This window comes from Protopterus annectens, chromosome 7.part1 (genome assembly GCF_019279795.1).
Source record: "Protopterus annectens isolate FY-2018-M chromosome 7.part1, PAN1.0, whole genome shotgun sequence".
Taxonomy (NCBI): domain Eukaryota; kingdom Metazoa; phylum Chordata; order Ceratodontiformes; family Protopteridae; genus Protopterus; species Protopterus annectens.
In genome coordinates this window covers 148,454,592-148,478,197 of record NC_056740.1, presented here as the reverse complement: position 1 = coordinate 148,478,197, position 23,606 = coordinate 148,454,592, and the positions used below count along the sequence as shown (strand labels likewise).

The 23,606-nt window shown below is 44.5% G+C and overlaps 1 protein-coding gene across 1 annotated transcript in view; it reads right to left on the bottom strand.

The window, feature by feature from the left end:
* LOC122807560 (sodium- and chloride-dependent taurine transporter-like) overlaps positions 1 to 23,606 on the bottom strand; it is a 1,880,476-nt gene that overhangs the window by 905,144 nt on the left and 951,726 nt on the right. Inside the window, exons 5-6 of the mRNA XM_044078473.1 lie at positions 8,476 to 8,487; positions 6,705 to 6,728 (exon numbers count right to left, since the gene is read on the bottom strand). Of these exons, the coding sequence (XP_043934408.1) occupies positions 6,705 to 6,728; positions 8,476 to 8,487 (36 nt within the window). The remainder of the gene's footprint in view (positions 1 to 6,704; positions 6,729 to 8,475; positions 8,488 to 23,606) is intronic.

The window sequence follows — 23,606 nt, the reverse complement described above, 5'->3', positions numbered from 1 at the left end:
AGGTACAGAAGGATCAGCCAATTCCTTCTTAGTGGCTGCTGCTACCACCATAGCATCAACTGAAACACCTTTGGTGAGAAAGGATTTGTCCTCTGGTGCGGAAATAAATTTAGAGGGCCTCCTAGGGGTAAGTTCCATTGAATCAGGAGCTGCCCACGCCTTTCTAGCCACTACCTCCATTAGTGGATCGAAAGGGGGAGACACCCAGGAGGTGGAAGGGCGAGATCCAAAAGCATCAAGGTAAACCGGCTCATCTTCAGAGGGTTTGAGATTGGACCAATTTCCCCTCTGTTTTAGGATCTCTAGGATGTCTGAAAAAGAGACATCCTCAGAGGGGGATCTGGGGGAACCCTCTGACTCATCCAAGTCGGTGTCCAACGTGACAGACTCGGGGGAGTCTATGTGCTTCCTCTTGCACTTTCTTTTCCTAGGGGATTCCCCTGAAACTTCAGGGGAGCCCTCGGAAGAGGAGGAGACACCCAAAGTGGGTACCCTACGCTTTGGATCTCTGCTGTCAGATGGAGGATGGCCAGAGACCGTAACAGGCACTGTAGAGGGAGCAGCTGCAGAACTTAACCTTGGAGTGGACACTGGGTCCAGCACACTCCTCATCACCTCGAAGGCTCCCCTATCAGGTACCAAAGGTAGTCCTGGCTCCGAAGAGACCCGAACCGCCCCCGGCACCGACAGAGAAGGCTCCAAGAATGATGTCAGGGCCGAAGTAACCAGAGCCGAAGCTCCGAGAGGAAGAGCGGGGTCGGACAAGGGTCCGATGCCACTCGCCCCCTCGGAGCCGACAATGGAGTCCCGGCGCCCGGACCTCTCCACAGACAGAACCAATAAAGAGGTCGGAGCCAACGACACCGGAGCCGAAGGTGGGAGTATCGGCTCCGACGTGGGCAAGGTTACGGTTCCGACAAACTCCTGCTCCGAACTCGAGAGGTGAGATGGAGGAGGAATCGATAGCGGTACCGAAGGAGCCACAGTCTGGTGAGATGGGCTCTGGAGCATTTGGGCTAGTGCCTGAGATTTTATGAGCCTACTGACCACCCTCTCGATGTCGTGGTCGGAGAGCCTGGATGACCTAGATGGGTGAGTCCTATGGTTCCGCTCCGATAGGAGAGGGGATCTCGGAGCCGATCGGACGGATTCCAGTGAGGGGGATCTAGAGCGCTTGCGCGCCGGGGTCGGCTCTGATGCTGGTTTCGGAGCGGATACCACTTTGACCGCCTTGGATCCGACTGGAACCGATGTCGGAGCCATCTTGATAACGCCAGCCCTCGACTCAGAAGCTGGAGCCGAGGGTTTGGCGGTTTTTGAAGACTTCCCCGAGCCAGGCTTGGACGGGGAGTCATCGGGTTTTAACAAGCCCCTTAAAATGAGCTTATTACGCCTCTCCTGCAGGACTCTTGAACTAAACCCGTGACAGACGGAGCAAGAGTCCTGCAGGTGTAAAGGCCCCAAACAATAGACACAAGAAGTGTGACCGTCTGTCAGAGACATTTTCTGACAGCACGAGTCACACTTCTTGAATCCCGAGACCTTAGTGTCTTTGGACATAGTCTTAACCACAGTAAACACAGTCAGTCCACACACACACTCAACTTAAAATTAGAAAAGTTAAGGGAACTGACTAAACCCACACACACAGACACTGTAAGGGGTGGGAAAACTAAGGTAAAGCCCGTAGGCCCAAAGATAAAAATTAACTAAAGAGGGGAAGAAGGGCTACAAAAAGGGTAGGCAATTAGTAGGGACCTAAACAAGGGTAACTAACTGGAAAAACTACCTGAAAATTTAGTTTAATAGAATAAATCTCTTTACTGACCTGAGCCGGTAAAAAAAGACAACCTCGCAGCGAAGCGGCAAACGAGATCTGGGGAGTTAGCGCATGGTATTGTGGGTTATAGGGCTGCCTCGAGCCGGTAAAAATAGCTCTCGAGCTATAGTATAGGCCGAGTCGGAGCCGAAGATCGGCTCCGAACCCATCCAGCAAGAATGCAGGCGAGAATGACAACTTAACATTGTATAGTTATCCCCTTTGGGAAAAAAACATGTACCCGTGAATTACCACATAGGTGGCAGTACATTAAACATCGAAAATGTGATAAGAGACTTAGGGACACGGGGGGGGGGGGGGGGGGGCAGAAGTTTCACCTTCGATAACCAAATTGCCACAACAGTCAGGAAATCCTTCTATGTGGCACAACCCATCACTAAGGGCTTTTCATCCAGAAAAAAGGAGGTCATTGTCCCACTGTACTCATCCCTCATTAGACCCATTATAGAATACAACGCCCTAATTGGTATGCACCTCTCAAGGCATCTGCAACAACTGGAAAGAATCACAGGCCTAAAGCAGATGCCCTATGCTGACCATCTAGAAAAACTCCACCAATACTCTGTCGCATATTGTCTACTTAGAGGTGTTCTCTGCTTAACATACAAGGCCATGTCAAACCCAGAGCTGTTGGACATGCTACACTTAAAGAAATTCCAATCCCTCAGAGCCACACACTCCAGGGATCTAAACCTTGTCATCACAATGAATAAAAGATGCTGGAGGGATAGGTTTCTGACCCAGAGACCCCCCATACTCTGGAATAGACTGCCCATACACATCAAGCAGAGTGCCTCTTCGGCCCTCTTCAAAAGAAACCTTGATGTTTGGATGGGAGATAGGAAATTCACCCCAGGGATCACATCAGTCACCCTGCTAGACAGGGGTCCAGGGAAGTAAATACTATGGGAATAAATAGCCAGAGAATTGTCATGGCTAGGCTTGTATACGCCCTAGGGCCGATAGCCTAGTACCAACCTATGAACCTATGAAACACATGATGTTCTTCATGTTTCACTGTTGCAGTCATCACACTTGGGTTATCTGCATGCAGGTAGCCCTCAGTCAGCCTGAATACCAGAGACTTAGTATTTCTGCGTTGGTTGCTGTCGCTCCAGGACTGACGTCAGGTCATCAGGGCTATAAAAGCAGGCAGCCGACACCATTACATCAGTCTTTCTTGCCGAGGAGCTCAAAGCAGAAGCAGTTTGCACAAGTGCCAGTCGGCAGCTACCTGAGTTTTCGTTTCCGAATTGAATCATCTTGAAGTCTTCTAAAGCTAAGTACCCCATTGGGGATCCTTTTTTCTTGCTCTAACCAATGTCAGAAAAAGTTAACAATTGTCCCACTTGTGGAAAGCAAATACCACACCGAGATTTCCATTCTTACTGTGTCACCTGTTTAGGCCCAGACCACGACGTACCTCGCTGTCAGTTTTGTGCCTTGTTCAACACCCGAACAATTCGTCATCAGGCCCTTATTGTTGCTAAATACTTTCATTCTCAATCTCCGCATTCCAAAATGGCTTCAGTAAGCCATCCAACTACCGATCTTCCTAAAAAACGTAAGGATAAAGACAGAGACAGACCGCACAGGTACAAAACTGCCAACGATGCATCTGTTAAGCTAGTCGCCAGTTCGCCGGTACTCAATGAGGTGCTTTCAATGTCCCTGATGCCCACCTCACTGGATTTGCAGTTCGCTACCGAGACCCGTTCGGAGTCCGGTATGCCACAAGACTCTTCTTCGACTATAGAACCTGCGGATGTCTCTAAATAGCAGGCACAGGCTTCTGAGGAAGTTCTTCGCACTACCAATATTCGACACAAACCGACGACTTCTTTCACGTCTTCAGTTCTATTTAAAACTATCGAGTTTCTAAGGCCAAGAGTAGGAGCTACAACTAAAAAACCAATGACCCAAACTAAAGCACCAGCTTCCTTGCCACAACATCAAATGCTTAAAATGGCAGAAGACCTTATTAACGCTAATTAGGGGAAGTCAGCCTTCCCCTGCTAAGAGAAAAAGAGACCAGTCCCCAGCAGCTTTAACAGACCAAGAGTCCGACGACTGAGGTATCTGATTATGAAGACATGCCTTTATCTGCTTATGAGGATTCAGATGCAGAGGAATCTATTCCTTCTGCTTCTCCTCCAGAGGATTTTTTTCTTTTGGTGAAACCTTACATACTTTAAGACAGCATTTCCACTGGGAATGCCAAGAATATCCTCAATCTAAAAAGAGACTCAGAGAATTTCTAGATTTGCCACAACATAGGCCTTTAGCAATAGCCCCCAGTCCTGGATGTTGTGGATGTCTTTATGGAAACCAGTCTAACTCCTGATAATTTACTTCCTGCTTCTAGAAAACCAGACAGGTACTACAGAGCTCCTGACTCTCACAAATTCCTTTTCAAAAATCCTACAGCTGACCCAGAGGTCATATCCCAGGAGCCTAAAGGTATCAAAGCAACCACAGTTAAGAATCCCATCCATTGGACAGGGATTACAGAGCTTTAGACAGATGGGGTAAGAAAGTATGCACTTCTGCAACTCTCGCAATTAGGGCTTTGAATTGCCAGTTTCACATGCTTAAGTACCAACAACATATCATGGAACTTATTAAGCAAAAATTAGCTACTTTTACAGATTGTGCAGAAAATAAAGAATTACAAGAGCTTATGCATTCTGCAAGCCAAGTCAGCAAGCATACTTTGCAATGTGGTTTTGATGCCCTAGAAGCATCTTGCATGGAAGCAGTCACTGGTTCTGTACTGAGAAGGCATGTTTGGCTTAAGGAGCAAACCTTGCCAGACCATGTCAAATCAAAATTACTAGATGCTCCTTTGAACAAGGACAATCTGTTTGGCACCAAAGCAGAAAAGGTTCTTAAAAAGATGGAAGAAAAAGCTAAATCTATGCAGACACTCAAAGATTTCTTGCAAGTACAGCCTCCTAGATTCAGTAGGCATTGCCCCTCAAAGCACTGCTCCTTTCCAGCTCCCTCAAGGCCATCTCAAACTGGACCCAGGGGAAACAGACTCCCCCCAAACTACAGTCTCAGGGTATGCAGAGATCTAAGCAATGGAGTGCCTCCACTTCAAAAACAGGGAGTGCTAAGCCACCCCCTTACACAAAGAATTCACAATGACTTATCTACTCCTCTCCTCACCTCTACCCAACTGCTCATGCCCCTAAGAGGAAAACTTGCCCATCATGCAAAAAACTGGACTTACATCACCAAAGACCGATGGGTCCTCAACATTGTATCCCAGGGGTACAAATTTTACTTCCACTCACTGCCAACCTCAAAAGGGTTCCCAGACCTTCCTCCAAACCCGTGGGCACAGGCACAAAACTAAGTAAAGTCCCTGCTCTCCATAAGGGCTATTCAACCTGTCCCTGCAGGACAGATAGGTCAAGGGTTCTACTCCAGACTTTTCCTGGTACCCAGGGAAAAGGGCACTTGGTGCCCAATCCTAGATCTTTCCATTCTAAACACCTTCCTGGTGGTACCAAAATTCAAAATGCTCACCCTTCAGCAACTTCTTCTTATGCTGGCCAAAGATGCCTGGTTAGCCACCCTTACACCTAAAAGAAGCCTATATGCATATCCCTGTCAGGGACCCATGCAGGAAATACCTACGCTTCAGGGCAGGATCTATGCATTATCAGTTCTCTGCACTTCCCTTTGGCTTATCCACTGCTCCCAGAGTATTCACAAAATGCTTGGCTCCAGCCATTGCTTATTGCAGACAGAGAAAAATTCAAATTTACCCATACTTGGACGATTGCCTGATTCAGGCAGGCAGTCAGGAACACCTGTTGCAGCACCTGACCTATGTAAAGAACCTTCTATCCTCCCTGGGGTACACTATCAATGAAAAGAAATCAAAACTAGTCCCCAGTCAAAAGATTGTATTCCTGGGAGCAAGCTTGGACACAGCATCCTAGATGGCATTCCTTACTCCAGAAAAACAAGCATATCTGACAGGCTACTTCGCTCAAATGGCCACCAGAACCCAGCTATCCACAAGGACAATCCTGCAGGCCCTAGGATTCATGGCCTCTTGCATCCTACTAATTCCACATGCCAGACTGCATATGAGGAAACTTCATTAGTACTTAAAAAGTCTTTGGTGCCAACATTCTCAGAACCTGGAAACCGTCATACCTCTCATACCTTGTCTAATGACAATGTTTCTTTGGTGGGCAGCAGCATGCAACCACAACAAGGGACTTCCTTTTTCTCAACCCCACACTACCCAGACCCTAACCACAGATGCATCAGACTATGCCTGGGGGGAACACATGGACGACAAGTGCATTCAGAGCCACTGGAGCCCAAGTTAAACTCATCTGCACATCAACCAAAAAGAGATGCTAGCTGTTCAGCACGCTCTGACAGCTTTCAGGTCCACACTCTAACCAGGACCCCTGCTAATAAAAATAGACAACACCACAGTTATGTGGTACATCAACAAGTGGTGGAACCCACTCTGCAGGCTAGCCATGGCCCTGTGGAACATGGCCTTGGACATGCAGATTCATCTGCAAGCTCAATTCCTGCCAGGCAAACAAAACTCTCTGGCAGACGACTTAAGCAGAATTCTCCTAGACCCACACGAGTGGAAATTAGACCCCAGCACCTTTAGTATTGTAATCCAAAAATTTGCTTCCCCCTGCAATCACCACTCAGCAAAATCTGCACCAGGACACCTCACAGCAGGGCCTGGAAAGTGGATGCCTTATCCTTCCAGTGGGAAAACCTCTCAATCTATGCATTTCCCCCTCTGCCTCTTCTCTCCAGAATATTACTCAAGATAAGACAGGACATACCAAAAACAATCCTGATTGCCCCGGACTGGCCATGCCAACACTGGTACCCACTATTGCGCAGCCTGTCACTGGTGCCACCCTGGCACCTACCCCAGATCCCAACGCTCCTCATTCAGCATGTGGGACAGATCTTGCATACACAGCTGCAAACCATGAATCTTGCAGCCTGGCTTATTCCTTAAATTCTGCCCCTGTGACCAGCCTACGCAAGCAGGTGCTGGACATCATTCTTGAAGCCAGAAGACCCAATACAAGGAAATCCTATGCTCATAAGTGGAAAAGGCATTGCTCCTGGACTCAGTCTAAAAGAGAGGACACAGCACTGCCCTCCTTACCTCTAATCCTGGATTATCTAGCAGACCTATTCCACAGAGGCCTATCCTTCTCCTCCATTAAGATCCATGCCTCTACCATTTCGGATCATTACAACACTGAGCCACCTCTCTTTTCTCACCCTCTTATCAAACAGTTCCTGAGAGAGGCAAACAACTTATGGCCACCAAGGAGAGCACCCACCCCTGCTTGGGACCTTAACTTTGTACTGGAAAAGCTCAAACTACCCCCCCCCCCCTTTGAGCCTGCAGCGTCAGCAGAGTTAAAATTCCTCTCTTGGAAAACAGCCTTGCTTCTGGCCATCACTTCAGCTAGAAGAGTATCTGAGCTACAAGCATTTATGGCTGTGGAACCCTTCATTATTTTCCATGTTGACAGGGTTTCCCTCAGCACTAACCCTTCTTTTATGCCTAAAGTGGTGTCCAGTGTAGCTCTCAACCAATCTATCCATTTGCCAACCTTCTTCCCTAATCCTCAAAACAAAGGGGGAAGGATCCTGCACTCATTGGATGTGCACAGACAGTTCAGATTCTACCTTGATAGGACTAAGCCCTTCAGGAAAACTGACCAGTTACTTGTCAGCTTTGCACCAGGGACAGAGGGCAAGGCCATTTCAAAACAAACAATTTTCAAATGGATAGCACACTGCATCAATTTCTGCTACAAGCACCATGGAAAACCAACCCCTCAGAGGGTCAGAACACATTCCACTAGGGCAACTTCTACCTCTACAGCATTCCTCAATGAGTCCCTACCGGGGACATCTTGGAAGCTGCTACCTGGAGTTCTGTACACACCTTCACCAAGCATTACCACCTGCCTATCTATTCCAAATCCAGTGTAGGTTTTGCAACAGAAGTCCTGCAGGGCATACCAGCCAGCCCCAACTCTTCTTGACTGCCTCCACCCTTTCTTCAGCTTTGGGAATCAACCCAAGTGTGATGACTGCAACAGTGAATACACTCGAACATCTACATTTATGGTAACTGTACTTTTTGGGAGTGTACTGATTTGGCAGACTTTAAAAAGTGTCTACAGAATACTCTGTCAGGAATACTGCAAATAAGAGTAACAATTTTTTTTTTTGAGCTGCGATATAGTATCTGAATTTCCTACAGATATTAAGGCCTTGTTAAGTTTAATTCTGGTGGCTGCCAAAAAAGCAATTATTGGAAAATGGAAATCAAAATGTAAGCCACCTATACCTGAAGTAGTGAATACTGTAACAGAAATAAAATTACGGGAAGTTTGATCTTTAGAAAATTGTAAGAGTAAATTACAGAGAAAGAATGAATACAGGGAACAATACATGTAGAAAATGTTTTGGAGGTGGAATGAGGTTTAAGAGAAGGCAGAAACTGAATCATTTATGTAATGTCACATACAGTATAGGATATATAAAAAGATATGTGATGTATAATGTCTGTAAGTGGGAACTTGTTAATTTTGTCTGATAACTTTTACATAAACATTAAGCTTGCCAATGTCACAACTGATAATTCAATAAATGTGTTATAAATAAAAAACATGCAGATGTTCCACTTTGCTGTTATTATACATATATTGTGAGGCAGGCAAACCACATACTCTTTCATGCCTCAGCTGCTTCCAGCATTAAAGCCAAAGGTAACCAGCTGTGTATTATTTGAGAAGTAAAAGTTTATTTTTTACTTTAATTTCTCTTCCAGCTGTGGGTCATCAGCCGTGCCCCAGAACCATTCATTGATCTTCCACTTTGACATCCTGAAACCACACTGCCTTACCTCTCAGGGACTAGGGTAAGTGAGTGGAGAGAAGAGCAGGGCATCCTGGTACACCACCTTCCTGACAGCTGTGGAAAAGTTTTTTGTGACGCCTTGCCCACTGTCCCTCCCAATGTCATATGGAAATGATTAGCCCTTTGATTAAAATGTGAACCAGCACAAATATGACTCGATCCCTAACCCTAGGGGTAAGCTGGGTCACAGTCAGGGCTTCATCCTTCTACGCCACTCAACAGGCTTGCACAGATGTAGTTTCATGGCTACAAACGTTTTGTTATGGCAAGCTATATGACGAGAGCCACCAGCAATTTGCAGTATGAAGCATTACAGTTCCTAACCAACATTAGAGAAGCTCAAGAATGTATTAACATGTGGGGACACAGTTAGGTATAGGAACATTTAATATCTGAAAACAAGGAATTAAAAAGGAAGAACCCTAGATTTTCTGTAAATACCTATAAATAACTACTCAAAACTGTTCCAAAGTATGACAAGTGACTGGCATACAAAGCCAGTTTCCAACACTGATTGCTCTCATCACCAGCATTAAGGGAAAACAGTGGTATTTGTTCTATGTAGCCTCAAAGGTGAAAAAGGACTGATAAACATACACCATGCAAAAATATTTCATTTGGGGAAAAGGATGAGCATCCTGGATCTCACATGACAAACCACCCCTTTTTCTTCATACATACAATTAGTAACTTTAACAGTTTTAGTCTTAATGTTTTAAAGAAAACATTATTAAAATTCCTAAACGTCCTGGACAAATTAGACAGATGTATGGCAATCTCTGGCACCTCTGCTTTGTCTTCTAATGTATATGATCAAGGGAAAGGGATATAAGTTCCCATTGTATAGACTCAAGTCTGATCAGTCAGCCAGTCATCCTACTAGTGGTCAGATATGATCTGAAGCCCTTCAAAAGTCAGTAGTGAATCATCTCTAAACACTGGGACTAAACACCTAAGCCCTAACCTTGCCCAGGTTTGAAAGCATGTATCTCTCTCAGTGGAGTGAAAAATCAAAATGACGAGACCATGGGCATAATAAAGACAATATTTTCCCAGTCTTCAGACGCTTTTTAACAATTCTTTTTAAGGCATCAAAGAATGTTCTTAAAGGAGTTTAAAAAACTAGCAATTTTACTCTTTTCTGAAGTACCCAGATGAATAGTTCACAGAAAATATTAAAAAAAGTCGGACTTTAAAGTTAGATGCAAAAGGGGGGGGGTCTGAAATTTCTGCAGTTTTCCATACAGTGCTTAGGTTCATGGGTTTATAGATAGGTACTAGGCTATTGAACCAAGGGCCTACATAAGCCTAGCCAACAAGGTTCTCTGGCTTACGCCATCCAAGAAAGTTATTTTCCTGTGCCACTGTCCAGCAGAGACACAGAAGTGATCCTCGGGGTGTATTTCCTATTTCCCATCCCCTCATCATGATTTTTCTTGAAGAGTGCTAATGAAGAACTTTGCTTGACATAGATGGGTAGCCTGTTCCAGAGTATGGAAGTCTCTGGGACAGGAATCTATCCCTCCAGCATGTCCTGTTTATTGTGGTGATAAGGTTTAGGTCCCTAGAACGTGTAGCTCGGAAGGATTGGGATTTCTTTAGGTGTAGCATGTCCAACAGGTCTGGGTTTGACATAGCTTTATATGTTAGGCAGAGATTACCTCGGAGTAGGCGATATGCTACGGAGTAAAGCTGGAGTTTTTTGAGGCAGACAGTGTAGGGCATTTGTTTGAGGCCAGTAATCCTCTTTATGAGGTACTTCTGTGGCCTTTCCAGCTGCTGCAGATGTCGTGTGAGGTACATTCCAAAAGGGGTGTTGTACTCTATAATGGATCTAATGAGTGTCGAGTAGAGGGGAACAATGACCTCTTTTTTCCTGGATGAGAACCCTTTTATGATGAGGTGTGCCACGTAGAAGGACTTCCTGACTACTGTGGCGATGTGACTATCAAAGGAAAGACTACTGTCCACCTGGGTCCCAAGGTCTCTTATCAAGCATTTGGTGTTAAGTAGATTGCCGCCTATGTGGTAGTACATGGGTACAGAGTTTTTACCAAAGGGGATGACATTGCACTTTTTGGCACTGAGCTTGAGGCCATGGCTCTGACTCCAGGTATCTGTCTCAGCGAGGTCCTTCTGTAGGATGTCCACATCATTTGGGGACTTGACTATGGCTCCTAGTTTGCAGTCATCTGCGAACTTCGTTAGACAGAGGCCTTCTGTGTTAGCCTGTACTTCAGAGAAGCAGATACCAAACAGGAGAGGTCCCAGGACGGAACCCTGTGGTACTCCACTTGTCACTGCTTTGAGGTCAGATTTGGAGTCTGCAACGTTTACAGTGTGGGTTCTGTCAGTGAGCCAGTTGGCAACCCACCTTGTGACATAGGGATTTATACCTAGTTTAGTGAGTTTAGCTATAATTCTAGAATGGGGGATGGTGTTGAAAGCCTTGCCGAGGTCAAGATAGGCTGTGTGAACCACCTTACCCTCATATATGGCTTTGGTGACTGCCTCAAAGAAGTCAATCAGGTTCAGGAGGCATGATATGCCTTTCACAAACCCAAACTGGGTGGGATCCAGAGTTTGGAGGTTATCAATGTCTTTGTTTATGAGTTCCATGATGATACGTTCCATGGCCTTGCAGACCAGGCTCGTCAGGGTAATAGGTCGACAGTTCCTGGGATCAGTGGTGGCTCCCCCTTTGTGGAATGGGCTAACTGTTGCTGTGCGCCATTCAGTGGGCACAAAGCCTAATGCAAGGCTATTATTGAACATGGTGCTTAAGTGGGGAGCCAGTTTGTTCTGAAGTTCGTGTAAAACGCAGCCTGGGATGTTGTCTTGTCCCATGGATGCTGCATTTTTGGCTTTAGAGAGTGCAGCTTTTACCTGCGTAGTTGTGATTACAGGGACTCTGCATTCTTCATGTATAGATATGGGCCCTTTAGGGGGTAGGGGGGTAAAGTTAGCACTGAACCTATCTGCCAGGATGTTGGCACTATCAGTTGGTTCTGTAATTTACGTGCCTTTGTGCTGTAACTCAGAGCAGATCCGGGTGTTGCCATCAGCATATGGGTGGTGCTATATATAGAATCAATTAAAACAAATCAAATGTCACACAAAGTCACAAGTGTATATGCAACAAAGAAATTCCGGATCATGTGCAAAGTGCTGTGTATAAAAAATGAGAGAAACTGGAAACTTAACACATAGTACTTACTGTTATGGCCATTACGGTGAATTTCATATATTGAATTGAATTAAAAATGAGATTTAAAAATACGCATACCAATTTCACACATACACTGTCTGTTCACAGTTTTCCTTGGACTGCATGATTAGCACAGTGATGAATGATGTCCTGAAATCATCAAGAAGGTAGTGGCACGCCCAAAACACTAATACCCCATCCCACCCCCCAGTGGCAACAGATTCAAATTTTTTTTAAATAGTGGAATGTTTTCGGACAGTTTTTGTGAACAAACTGCATATCTGCTATGTAGCAATATGGTAAGAGGAAATACAGACAGCTAAGTAGAAGGTGACATGAAGTGGGCTACATATGACTTTGATATGATGCTTTATAGCAGTACATTCCGGTGTAGGCAGGTGGGTGGGTATCTCATTAAAAGATGTTGTGATGTAGAAAGTGATTCTGAAATGAGAAATGCTCAGTTTTTAAGAGTCCGAGGCTACAAAAACATTGTTTTAGTGTACTTTAATGTAACTGTGTGTGGTATGGTCTCTTCCAATGAAGCCTCAGTATTATCTTCCATTAATCAACATCATTACATTAACTATTATGCAGACATGGAGTGCACCTGCAACACAGATGAGTGTCTTAGTAAAACAGGAAAATTCAAATTGCTTTTGTTGCACATTTTACGTGTTTGTGGTGAAATTAAAACTGTTCTATAACAACAACACGCAGGGGCCGCTGGATCAGAAATGTCTGCAAAGATGAGCTACACCCATAAATGCATGGTTTCAAATGATATTAAAGTATTCCTGCCTGAAGCCACACATGGTGTATTCTGGTATCCAAACTTAGCTTCTGTAAGCAACAGAGGAAATGCTTTAAATGTTTCCCACACTGTTATATCTGTTCAATAATGTGGGTGATGTGGTGACATGAGTAGGTTAGAGAATCTTTGGATAAGTGATCATTTTAGTAAGTACCTACCTTTGCTAAAAAGGAAGGATAAGTGACGTAATTCTGAGGCACACAGTGGTATAACACTGATTATGATCCAAATGACATGAATTCTAACAGAAGCTCGAGTGCTGAAATTGCTGAGCAGGGGAGGATGGCAGTAGGCAACCAGTGTCATGTCACTCATCTTAGAGGAAATGAGGTGGAGCTGGCTGGCAACTTGGGTAAGTAAGTGTTGCACCAAAAGAGTTTGGGCCTATTGAGCATGTCTGCCACTGAGTACATGTATCAGCCAGGGAAATCGGCATCCAGAAGTATGCTTCCTGTAGCAGGTAGCATGCAGGCAACACAGAGAAGAGCCCAGATAGCTGCCTCAAGGGAGGGAGAAGCTCTACAAGGAAATAGTAGGCTGCTCTACAGGGTCATCAACTTGTCCCACTTCCTACCACCCAGCTCTCACTGTTGGGGGAACTGATGGACTGATTAAGTTACCAGGGCAGGAATGAATAGGCCATAGTGCTCTTGCTTAGTCTGGAATGCCTAGTTCCTCACCCACAGAGCAAACTGGCCACCTGGATATAGATGAGATGCCATCAACATTGTCCTGTGGTGGTGGTGGTGCAAAAAAAAAAAAAGTGAAGACCACTGACCTATATAGGATGGAATTAGCTCATTTAGATCATTTACATTTAGATATCATATTCCCCTGGATTTACTAATCTTCCGTGCAGGACTAATCTAGCTCCAAATCCTACACGGAGCGTGGATGAGTGCAGGGGGCGTGTCTGAGAGCAGAGCTCTCAGAATAAACATGCCCCTGCAAAGTAGAAAAGAAGAAAGTGTAAATAAATGAGCAAGATCACTCATAGGTGTCCGCATATTCCCACCAACAGTCCCCATGTGTTCAACAGCAACAGTACATTTAAATAAAATGAAGAGACCCTTTTACTTATTTTTTTAAAACCCCGAGTACAGATAACCGTAGGTGCGCGGGTGTGCCCATCGCTTAGCTACAGTTAAAGCAGCTGAAAAGGCTGAAGAGGATAACAAGGAATATATATGCAAATGAAGCAGCACAGTAATAGTGTAGTGGTTAGAACACCCGCCTAACGAACAAGCATTCCCGGTTCGAGTCCCACTGCAGCACATATCATTTTCCATGTGAAATCTGTATATGAACATATTTTTAAATCTTTTTGCCGTATAACCTACATAATAACATTTAAATGTGAACTGGAGTACTGCATTAAATGCACATGTGAAGTGTCAATGTCATAATGAATAAGGCACTAGTTAGCAAGTTTAAGCACAAATAAGCAGTAGTAAGCGTCTTTAAGTGCATTTGCACAGGGGTAAGCTTTGCCTACACAGATTAAGCAGAGGAGAAGCTAACTGAGTGTAAGAAACTGTAACCAGAGGTTAGCAGTGCTTACCGTCGCACAAACCCGCTTACAACTGCTCAAAAGTGCCTTAATCACACTGTATCCAATGGCCCTTGTTCTGCCTAGGCAACAAAATAAGCAGCCTCTGCTAGGATCAGACGCAGGACCCTGCACACCATAGCCAAAGTGATTTACTACTAAGCCTCAGATATACATATTCTTGATGTATTCACAAACATATCATCCAGCCCAGTTATTCAACAGTACAGAGAATGTATTCCAACATGTAGCTGTAAGTGTGTGAGTAAATATATTAATGTCTAAATGGTTACAACATATTGATATATGTATGTATGTGTATATATATATATATATATATATATATATATATATATATATATAAACATATAAACATGCAAATGCCTACATCTATACATATATATGTCCATATCTACATGTCTATATATATACGGCAGGTTTTATATATATATATATATATATATATATATATATATATATATATATATATATATACGAACATACATCTGTAGATAATGGGGAAATAACAAAACATATATGTCCTCATGCAACGTTAATGGGGTTGAGAGGCCTCACACAATATACATCTGGTATGAATATGTATACCCTCCCCAGCCAAGCATGATCCCCCCCTGTAATACAGTACCAAGTGTTGCAGATCCCATAACCAGGACCAGGCACAACATGGCCATCCCTAAGATACATACACACTGACACATATATACAGATACAGGTATATACATATATATAAATATATATATATAAATATATATATACATATATATATATATATGTAACTACACATACACACACAGAGATTTGTACAGTAATATAATATGTAGCACGTACACACAATATGGAGCAGCCAGTATTCCTACAGTCACCACCTTACCAACTGGAAACTGTACAAGCCACCCATATGAATGACATTCATAGCCTGCAACATATACCCACAGAGATATCAAAGGGTATAACACCACACACAGGTGTGCATAAATGAATGTGAAAGCTTTATTTGTGTACTATGACAGTTGTATATGCCATGTCATATAACTGCTTAGACACTGACATCCATATGAACAGTGTAATGCAACTGTGAAACAGTTATACTAAGACAGTAGTCTGGAAAGGATGACGTATGTTGCTGTCCAGGCCAAGGCCTTCAAGTAGTACATTAGTAATGACAGACTGGGCCACAGCATACCAGACAATCAACAGTACGTAATGCAGATGTATAGGTCAGCAGCCTCTATCTACACTCTGTACACAATCCCTAGGGGGTACCCCAGATGACACAATGGGATGTATCTGTTACATAACAAGACATACCTGACACCATCACAATCACACTGACAAACAGAACATCCCGTATGGCAGGAGGCAGTAGGCCTGCATTTACCCAAGGTGGATTGTATGGTAAAGTACATCCAGATACCTTAAGCCAGCTTATTCTAGATACCCACACATGTTGTAACAGCCTAGGTTAGTCATGGTGCACCCCCCACTCTCACTAATACTGGACCATATACCACTGTTACATACACTGGCCTCTGGAGTGCATTAGGGCACACATGTATTGTGTAGGTGAAACCCACACATATATGGCCCCAACCCCCCATTATGTGTGGAGGACACAACAGCAGTGGAGTAATGGCAGGAATGACAGAATGACATACACACAGCCCACTACATAACAACCCCTGACAGCATGTCATATGTGCAAAGCCTGGTATGTAGGTGGAGGACAGAGGCTGGAACACAGGCGTATATGTGTAAAACTGCTGTCATATAGTAAGCAAGATATGTATATAGGTTCATAGGTTGGTACTGGGCTATCTGCCCAAAGGCATATATTAGCCCAGCCACGTTGTGCGGTATTCACCACCCCTTTAGTAGTTCCCTAGACCCTTGTACTAGCAGCTAGTACCCTTGGCCCCTATCTAGTAGTGTTGTTGGTGTGATCCCCGGTGTGAACTTTCTGTTACCCATCCACTCATCAGGGTTCCTCTTGAAGAGTGATAGTGAGGGGCTCTGTCTTATGTAGATCGGGACCCTGTTCCATAGTAAGGGAAGTCTCTGCTTAGGGAATCTATCCCTCCAGCATATTCTATTAATTGTTGTGTTGAGGTTTATATCCCTAGAGCATGTAGCTCGAGTAGATTTGGTTTTGCTAAGATGGAGCATGTTCAACAATTCTGGGCTGGACATGGCTCTGTACATTAGACAGAGATCGCCACTGATAAAGCGGTATGCAACAGAGAACAGTCTTAGCTTTTTCAATCGTGCTGCATAGGGCAACTGTTTGAGGCCAGTAATCCTCTTGGTTAGGTACCTTTGTGGTCTCTCCAGCTGCTGGAGATGTCTAGCCAGGTACATTCCAATTGGTGCATTGTACTCAATAATGGGTCTGATAAGGGAAGAGCAGAGGGGCACCATTACATCCTTAGATCTTGATGCGAACCCTTTCGTGATCAGATGGGTCACATAGAAGGATTTTCTAACCACTTTGGCAACATGGTTATCAAAGGAAAGCTGACTATCTACTTGGGTCCCTAGATCCCTTATTTCTGCTTCAGATTTCAGGGGATTACCTCCTATGTTGTAGTTTGCGTGTAATCTGTTTTTTCCAAAGGGGATTACTACGCATTTTTTTGCATTTAGCTTGAAACCATTGCTTTGACACCATGCATCAGTCTCATTTAGGCCCTTCTGGAGGATCTCCATGTCGGCCGGAGACTCTATTATAGCACCCAGTTTGCAGTCGTCCGCAAACTTAGTCAGCCGCAGCCCTTCCGTGCTTGCCTGCACTTCTGAGAAGTATATGCCAAACAGGAGGGGCCCCAGGACAGAGCCCTGAGGCACCCCACTCGTTACTGATCTGGATTCGGACATAGATCCCGCTACTCTTACTTTATGGGATCTGTCTGAGAGCCAGTTTGCGATCCATCTTGTGACATAAGGGTTTATGCCCAGGCTGGTGAGCTTATCAATAATACCTGAATGGGGAATGGTGTCAAATGCTTTAGCAAGGTCAAGGTAAGCCGTGTGTACCTCCTTTCCCTTATCTATAGCCTGAGTAACTGTCTCAAAGAAATCTACCAGGTTCAGGAGGCATGATCTGCCCTTGACGAAGCCGAACTGTGTGGGGTCCAGCGACTGGAGGTTCCCAATCTCTCCATTTATGAGTTCCATAATGATTCGCTCCATAGCCTTACAGATCAGACTGGTCAGGCTTATTGGTCAGTAGTTCCCAGGGTCAGTTGTGGCCCCACCCTTGTGTAGCGGGACCACCATTGCCGTGCACCATTCTATGGGCACATATCCTGTGGAGAGGCTGAGACTTAACAGGGTATTAAGATGCAGGGTTAATTCCTTTTGGAGCTCGCGTATGACACAGCCTGGGACACCATCTGGTCCCATGGAGGCAGTGTTTTTAGCTTTAGATAGAGCCCTGTTAACCAAAGTAGCGGTAATAATTGGACTTACACAATCCCCTAGAATGGTAATAGGCCCTGTAGGTGGTGAGGGGGGGGGGGATTTGCACTGAACCTGTCAGCCAAGATGTTGGCAATGTCAGAAGGGTCAGTGTATTTTGTTCCATTTTGTACTAGCTCAGAACAGACCTGAGCATTGCCATTTAGGTTTCTGACGTAGCCATAGAAGTCCTTGGCAACTTTCTTTTCAAAATTAGCTTTAGTTGACTTGATGAGGGCCCTCAATTTCTTACTAATGCTGATCAGGGATGATTTTTCTACTTGAGCTTTGGCCTTTTTTTGTATAAGTCTCCTCCTTTTATTGTAAAGTTTGCTTATGGCCAGGGTCCACCAGACTGGTTTCTTCTTGCTTGAGGAAGGAGTCTTGGTTTTATTTGGGATAGTACGGTCCATGCAATCTTGAAGATGCATATAGAGTGCCTTGGTGTAGGATTCCGCATCCTGGATATCATTATCCTTCTGCAAGGGAATAGTGAAGCTTTCCACTTCGGATGCAAGTAGTTTGAAGTTTGTTTTGGAAAGGTTTTTGACTATGGTTTCTTTGATTGGGGGAGGTGAAGAAGTGAGGATGTCCAGGGTTATCAGTCTGTGGTCGGATCTGACCAAGGAGGGGGTGATAACGGGTGTGGTACAATGGGCGCCCATATTTGTGATGATTAAATCCAATATGTGTACATATCTATATGGATATATGTATACTTATTTATACATATATGTTCGCCATATGTCCTGCACATGGAGTGGAGCCCTATCTCAGCCCCAACAGTCCCAACCTCTCAGTGCAAGGGGATGTCACGTATGTACTGCAGGCATATTTGTAAAGTATTGCTACTGTAATAGGGATTGTCTTCACAGAAATGGTGTGTGTGGGAGGCCACATCTGCTGTTAACAGGTGCGCCATTGGCTACTTACAGACATCCTAAGGTCATCATAGTACAGTACCACTGTTAGCACAGTAACGCCCCTGTGGAATACAGCTGCGATATGGCCAATATATGTGGACAGTCTGACACACTCGCATCAGTCCAGGGGTATACACAGAACCCCTTCATGCAAGACATGTGGACCAGGCCTGTCAATGTGGATGTTAACAGTCATGTAGATGGGTATAACACGTACATACTAGTATACATTTGCCCCATCGGTTATGCATTCATACACCCCTGTCTGTCCTGACAAATAATAACCGCTGGTACAGAGGTGCCATGGCTACATACTATCCACTAGTTACTGACATACATCTGAACAGCATCCAACTGCTTTGTCTAACATACATGACTGTTATGGTGGCCAGGCAGCAGTGCATCTGGCAAGTATCTGGACATAACATCTCACTGGATAAGTAAAGTAAGCTGCTAGGCATATAACAAAGCACAGTGCAGGCTACAGGCAGACTGACTCAACACTAGGCTACATCTCCTATGTGGGAATACACATGTACCTGCTTAGATAGCAGGCTCTACAGGCAAGTTGCATCACAGAGTAACAGATGCCTGTCTGAAAGTGCATAACCACAACCAATGTGAACACAGCCACATATGGTAAGCTAGCATACTATTACAGTATATGGACTATCTGATGTACACCATCCTCATATGAGCCACTCACACAACAACCCTACATATACTGGGCCGCTACACAGTGTGGTCCGATGGCTGTCTGTGGTTTGGGACATGTGTGTGTTCACCCCTACGAACATGTAAGCTGATAGGGTGACATACAGTGGAGCGGCATGTAACATCAGATAGAACAGGGCTAAGAACAATGACATCTGCCACAGTCTCTACACAGGCCAAGGTACATATGCACTATACACACACTGTCGACATTTACCAGACTTACACATACCTCAGTACTGTACACACAACCACAGAATGCCTAGGCTATGTCCTCAAATATAACCCCTACTATACATAACGTGTAGCAGTCTGATATCTCACTGTCTTGTTATCAGATATGCTGTCAATGAATATGGTGTACAGAACATATGCACCCCCTACTGCATGACATATGTACAAAGATTGACAGGGTTTTGGCTGGAGGCACAAACACAGGCCCAATATTGACATGTCACTGTGATGACCTCATACATTTCCTATCATAACAGGGTTTGATGCAACATATGTCCTATGAGGGATATGATGTCAATAACTCTCCCGGCTGTCACCATCGACTGACTGCAATCCTCACACTATCTTCTGCAGTTGAGAGAAAGGTGCTCTGTGGGTAACACAAGGAACACAAGGCATCACACACTGCCCAGTCTGCAGATGACCCTACACATGGGGATTCCTCATAAACATAGCACTGACATGACAAATATTAAAACATGCAGGGCAGCCATATCCACACACACCCTGTTAAACCAACAGTACCCCAACTGCAGTATAGCAGTACTTACAGTCTGTAGTCAGGACAGGCACATCCCCCTCCTGTGTGTTGGCCTGTTTCCACAGTGTATGTTGTCAGAGGTAAGTCCCCAATCCATCTGTGGTGCTGTTTGCCAAAGAACAGATCTAGTTCCTGCTCACAGTGAATGAAAAGGCCCAACACCAACACAATGTTCCTAGATATTGGAGTGTGTTTTCATGCAATTGGCTATGGGAATGTTACCACAGCTGTTCCACGTGCAATCGGCTAGAGGAGGGCTGTAATCTATGCAGAGGTCATCAGCTGATCATGAGCATCATTGACAATACACATGCCACTGCTTAAGCAAACCAGGTGCAAGTCTCCACATCCACCAGAGAGGGAGTGAGAGAGGCAGACAGAAACAAAGATAAGTCAGGGTGGGTTGGGAGAGTAAAATATAAGCATGTTTGTGTCACACACCTACCAGTCCAGGGTATCGAACCCGTGACTGACTATGTACTGATATCACATCTGTTATTCCTGCACAGTGGATATTGTGATTTACGCTAGGGACACCATATAAGAAATTCTAAAAGCACACTCAACATTGGGTCCATTTGTTACACACTCACAACCACCTCCACACAGGACATAAACAACAAACATCAACATATTAAGACACACACACACCTGTCACATCTGGGATTAAAACCCCTACCTAACTAGTTATTACACTACAGCACTATGCCATTATAGAACACGCCACGGAGATTACTGGAGTACTCGTTCCCCAAAGGTTCATTTCAAAGTGAGTGACACCAGCAGGACTGCCAAAGAAGAGCAATTCAATTGTAGTGAGTGTGTCTAGCCAAACATGCATTGCTCTCTACACAGGCACAGGAACAGACACAAAAGAATCCACAACTCCCATGTGTGAGAATAGAACCCCTACCAGAGTCTACATCACACTACAGTGTTACGCTGTTACAGCACGCACCACAGAGACTGCTGGAGTACTCTTTCCCCAAAGGTGTACTTCACAGTGATTGACATCAGCAGTATTGCCAAAGTAGGGCATTTGAATTGTATTGAGTGTGACTAACCTAAATTGCCCTTATTAGTCTGTATGCATTAACCACTGTTCTGGCCAGAATAAAAATAACCTGCTTTTGCATGTCATAAACCCAGGACCCTGTAAAATATAGTCACAGTAACTAACCACTAAGCCATCACAACACTACATGGGACTGCGGTTCCACCAAAGTAATCCCACCATAGACTAATCATACTGAACATGTGAAAGGAATGTATAAACAATTGTCTGTAAAAGACCTCTGCAAGGCCAAATTCATGCTACTCAAGGCAGAAGTGACAATGTTTGTGACACCCATGGAGACAGGAGCTCACAGTTCAACTGATGAATCTGCACTAAGGCACTGTATGAGCACAGCCACTTGTGCATGATTCCTGACATCCCATATAGAACCACGATGCTCACCTCCCAAATAATCAAGCCAGTCTGGTGGTCTCCTGCCATTAACAGAGTATACAACAGACGGTAGACACTGTTGAAGAAAAAAGGATAATCCAAGGATGCAAACAACTCCCTTACTAGCCCCAGTAAGACATTGAGATCCCTCATGGAATCTTCCAAAGCTGGTTATGTAACTAAAATCACCACAGATTCCACAGACAACCACACAGCATTCTATAGTTATGTCCGAATTCTAACTGGCAATGCTCAGAGGTGCTCTGAGCTGCAACAGAATGGCATTACATAGACTGCTCCCACGGAACGTGCAAATATCCTGGCAGATTGATTTAGTGCCACATTCACTCCCTCTCACCCCCAAAAGGGCCCATGTCAATATGAAATGGGCTCCATTGCCAGTAATCACGGCCACAAAGGTAGAAAACGCATCAGCCACAGCTAAGAACACAGCATCCATGGGATCAGATGACATCCTGGGCTGTGTACTACATGAACTACAAAATGGAATGCCACTCACCTAACGGTCGTGTAATCATACCCTCGCATCAGGCCTGGTGCCCACTGAGTGGCACACAGCTGCAGTTATTCCACTCCACAAGGGGGGATCCACCTGTGATCCCTGGAACTACCGTCACATCAGTCTGACGAGCTTGATCTTCATGGCCATGGAATGCATTATCAGGGATGTTTTGAACGCAGACATTGGCAACCCTCAAAAACTGGACCCCACACAGATTGGGCTCATGGAGGGCCAGTCTTGTCTCCTGAAACTGACTGGCTGCTTTGACTCAGTCTGCATAGCTGTTGAAGAGGGTAAGGCAGTCCACAAAGCCTATGTGGACCTCGCCAAGCCCTTCAACACCATCCTCCAGTCTAGAAACATAGTTTAACATAATAATCCGGCCACACATCCCTATGCTACTGGATGGTGTGCCACATGGCTTACTGACAGAACCCAAGCTGTAGGTATAGCTGACTGCAAATCCATCCCCAGACAAGTGAAAAGTGGAGTACCTCAGGGTTCAGTCCTGGGACCACTGCTGTTTGGCACCTACATCTCTGAAGTACAGGCCAACAGTACGGGAATCTGGCTAACAAAGGTAACAGATGACTGCAAAATGGGAGTCATTATGAGCCTGACTGTACTGCACTATATGTTACTGTTACCAGCCTGACATCATACAGGTGGGATGGAGTACTGTTAACATCTTGTGCCCTTGCCGTGTAAGGTCCTGATTATGGGATCTGCAACAGTTGGTATTGTATTGCAGGGCAGACATGTTTGGCTATAAGAGGGGGGGGATACCTATTTGTGCATGACGTATGTTGTTTGTTCCTGCCATTAATGGTGCATGTGGGCATATATGTTTGTGCTATGTTCCCACTTTATCTACAGATGTATGTCCGTATATACCTATATATATGCAATATCTGCTTACATATAAGTGAGTGTATATATATATATATATATATATATATATATATATATATATATATATGCATATCTACATATATCAATATGTTGTGTCTGCTTAGACATTAATATATTTTCACATATACATACAGCTACATGTTGGAATACATTATCTGTACTGTTGAATGACTGGGCTGGATGATATGTTTGTGAATACAGCAGGATTATGTATATCTGTGATGGCTTACAGGTAAATCACTTTGGCTATGGTGTGCGTGATCCTGGGTTCGAGCCTAGCAGAGATTGCTTATTTTGTTGATAGGCACAATAAGGGCCAATTGATACAGAGGGACTAAGGCACTTTAAAGCAGTTGTACGCGGGTTTGCGTGAAGGTAAGCACTGCTAAAGTCTGGTTACAGTTTCTTATACTCAGTTAGCTGCTGAATTGCTTAACCTGTGTAGGCATTGCTTAGCTCTGCGCAAACCTGCTTAC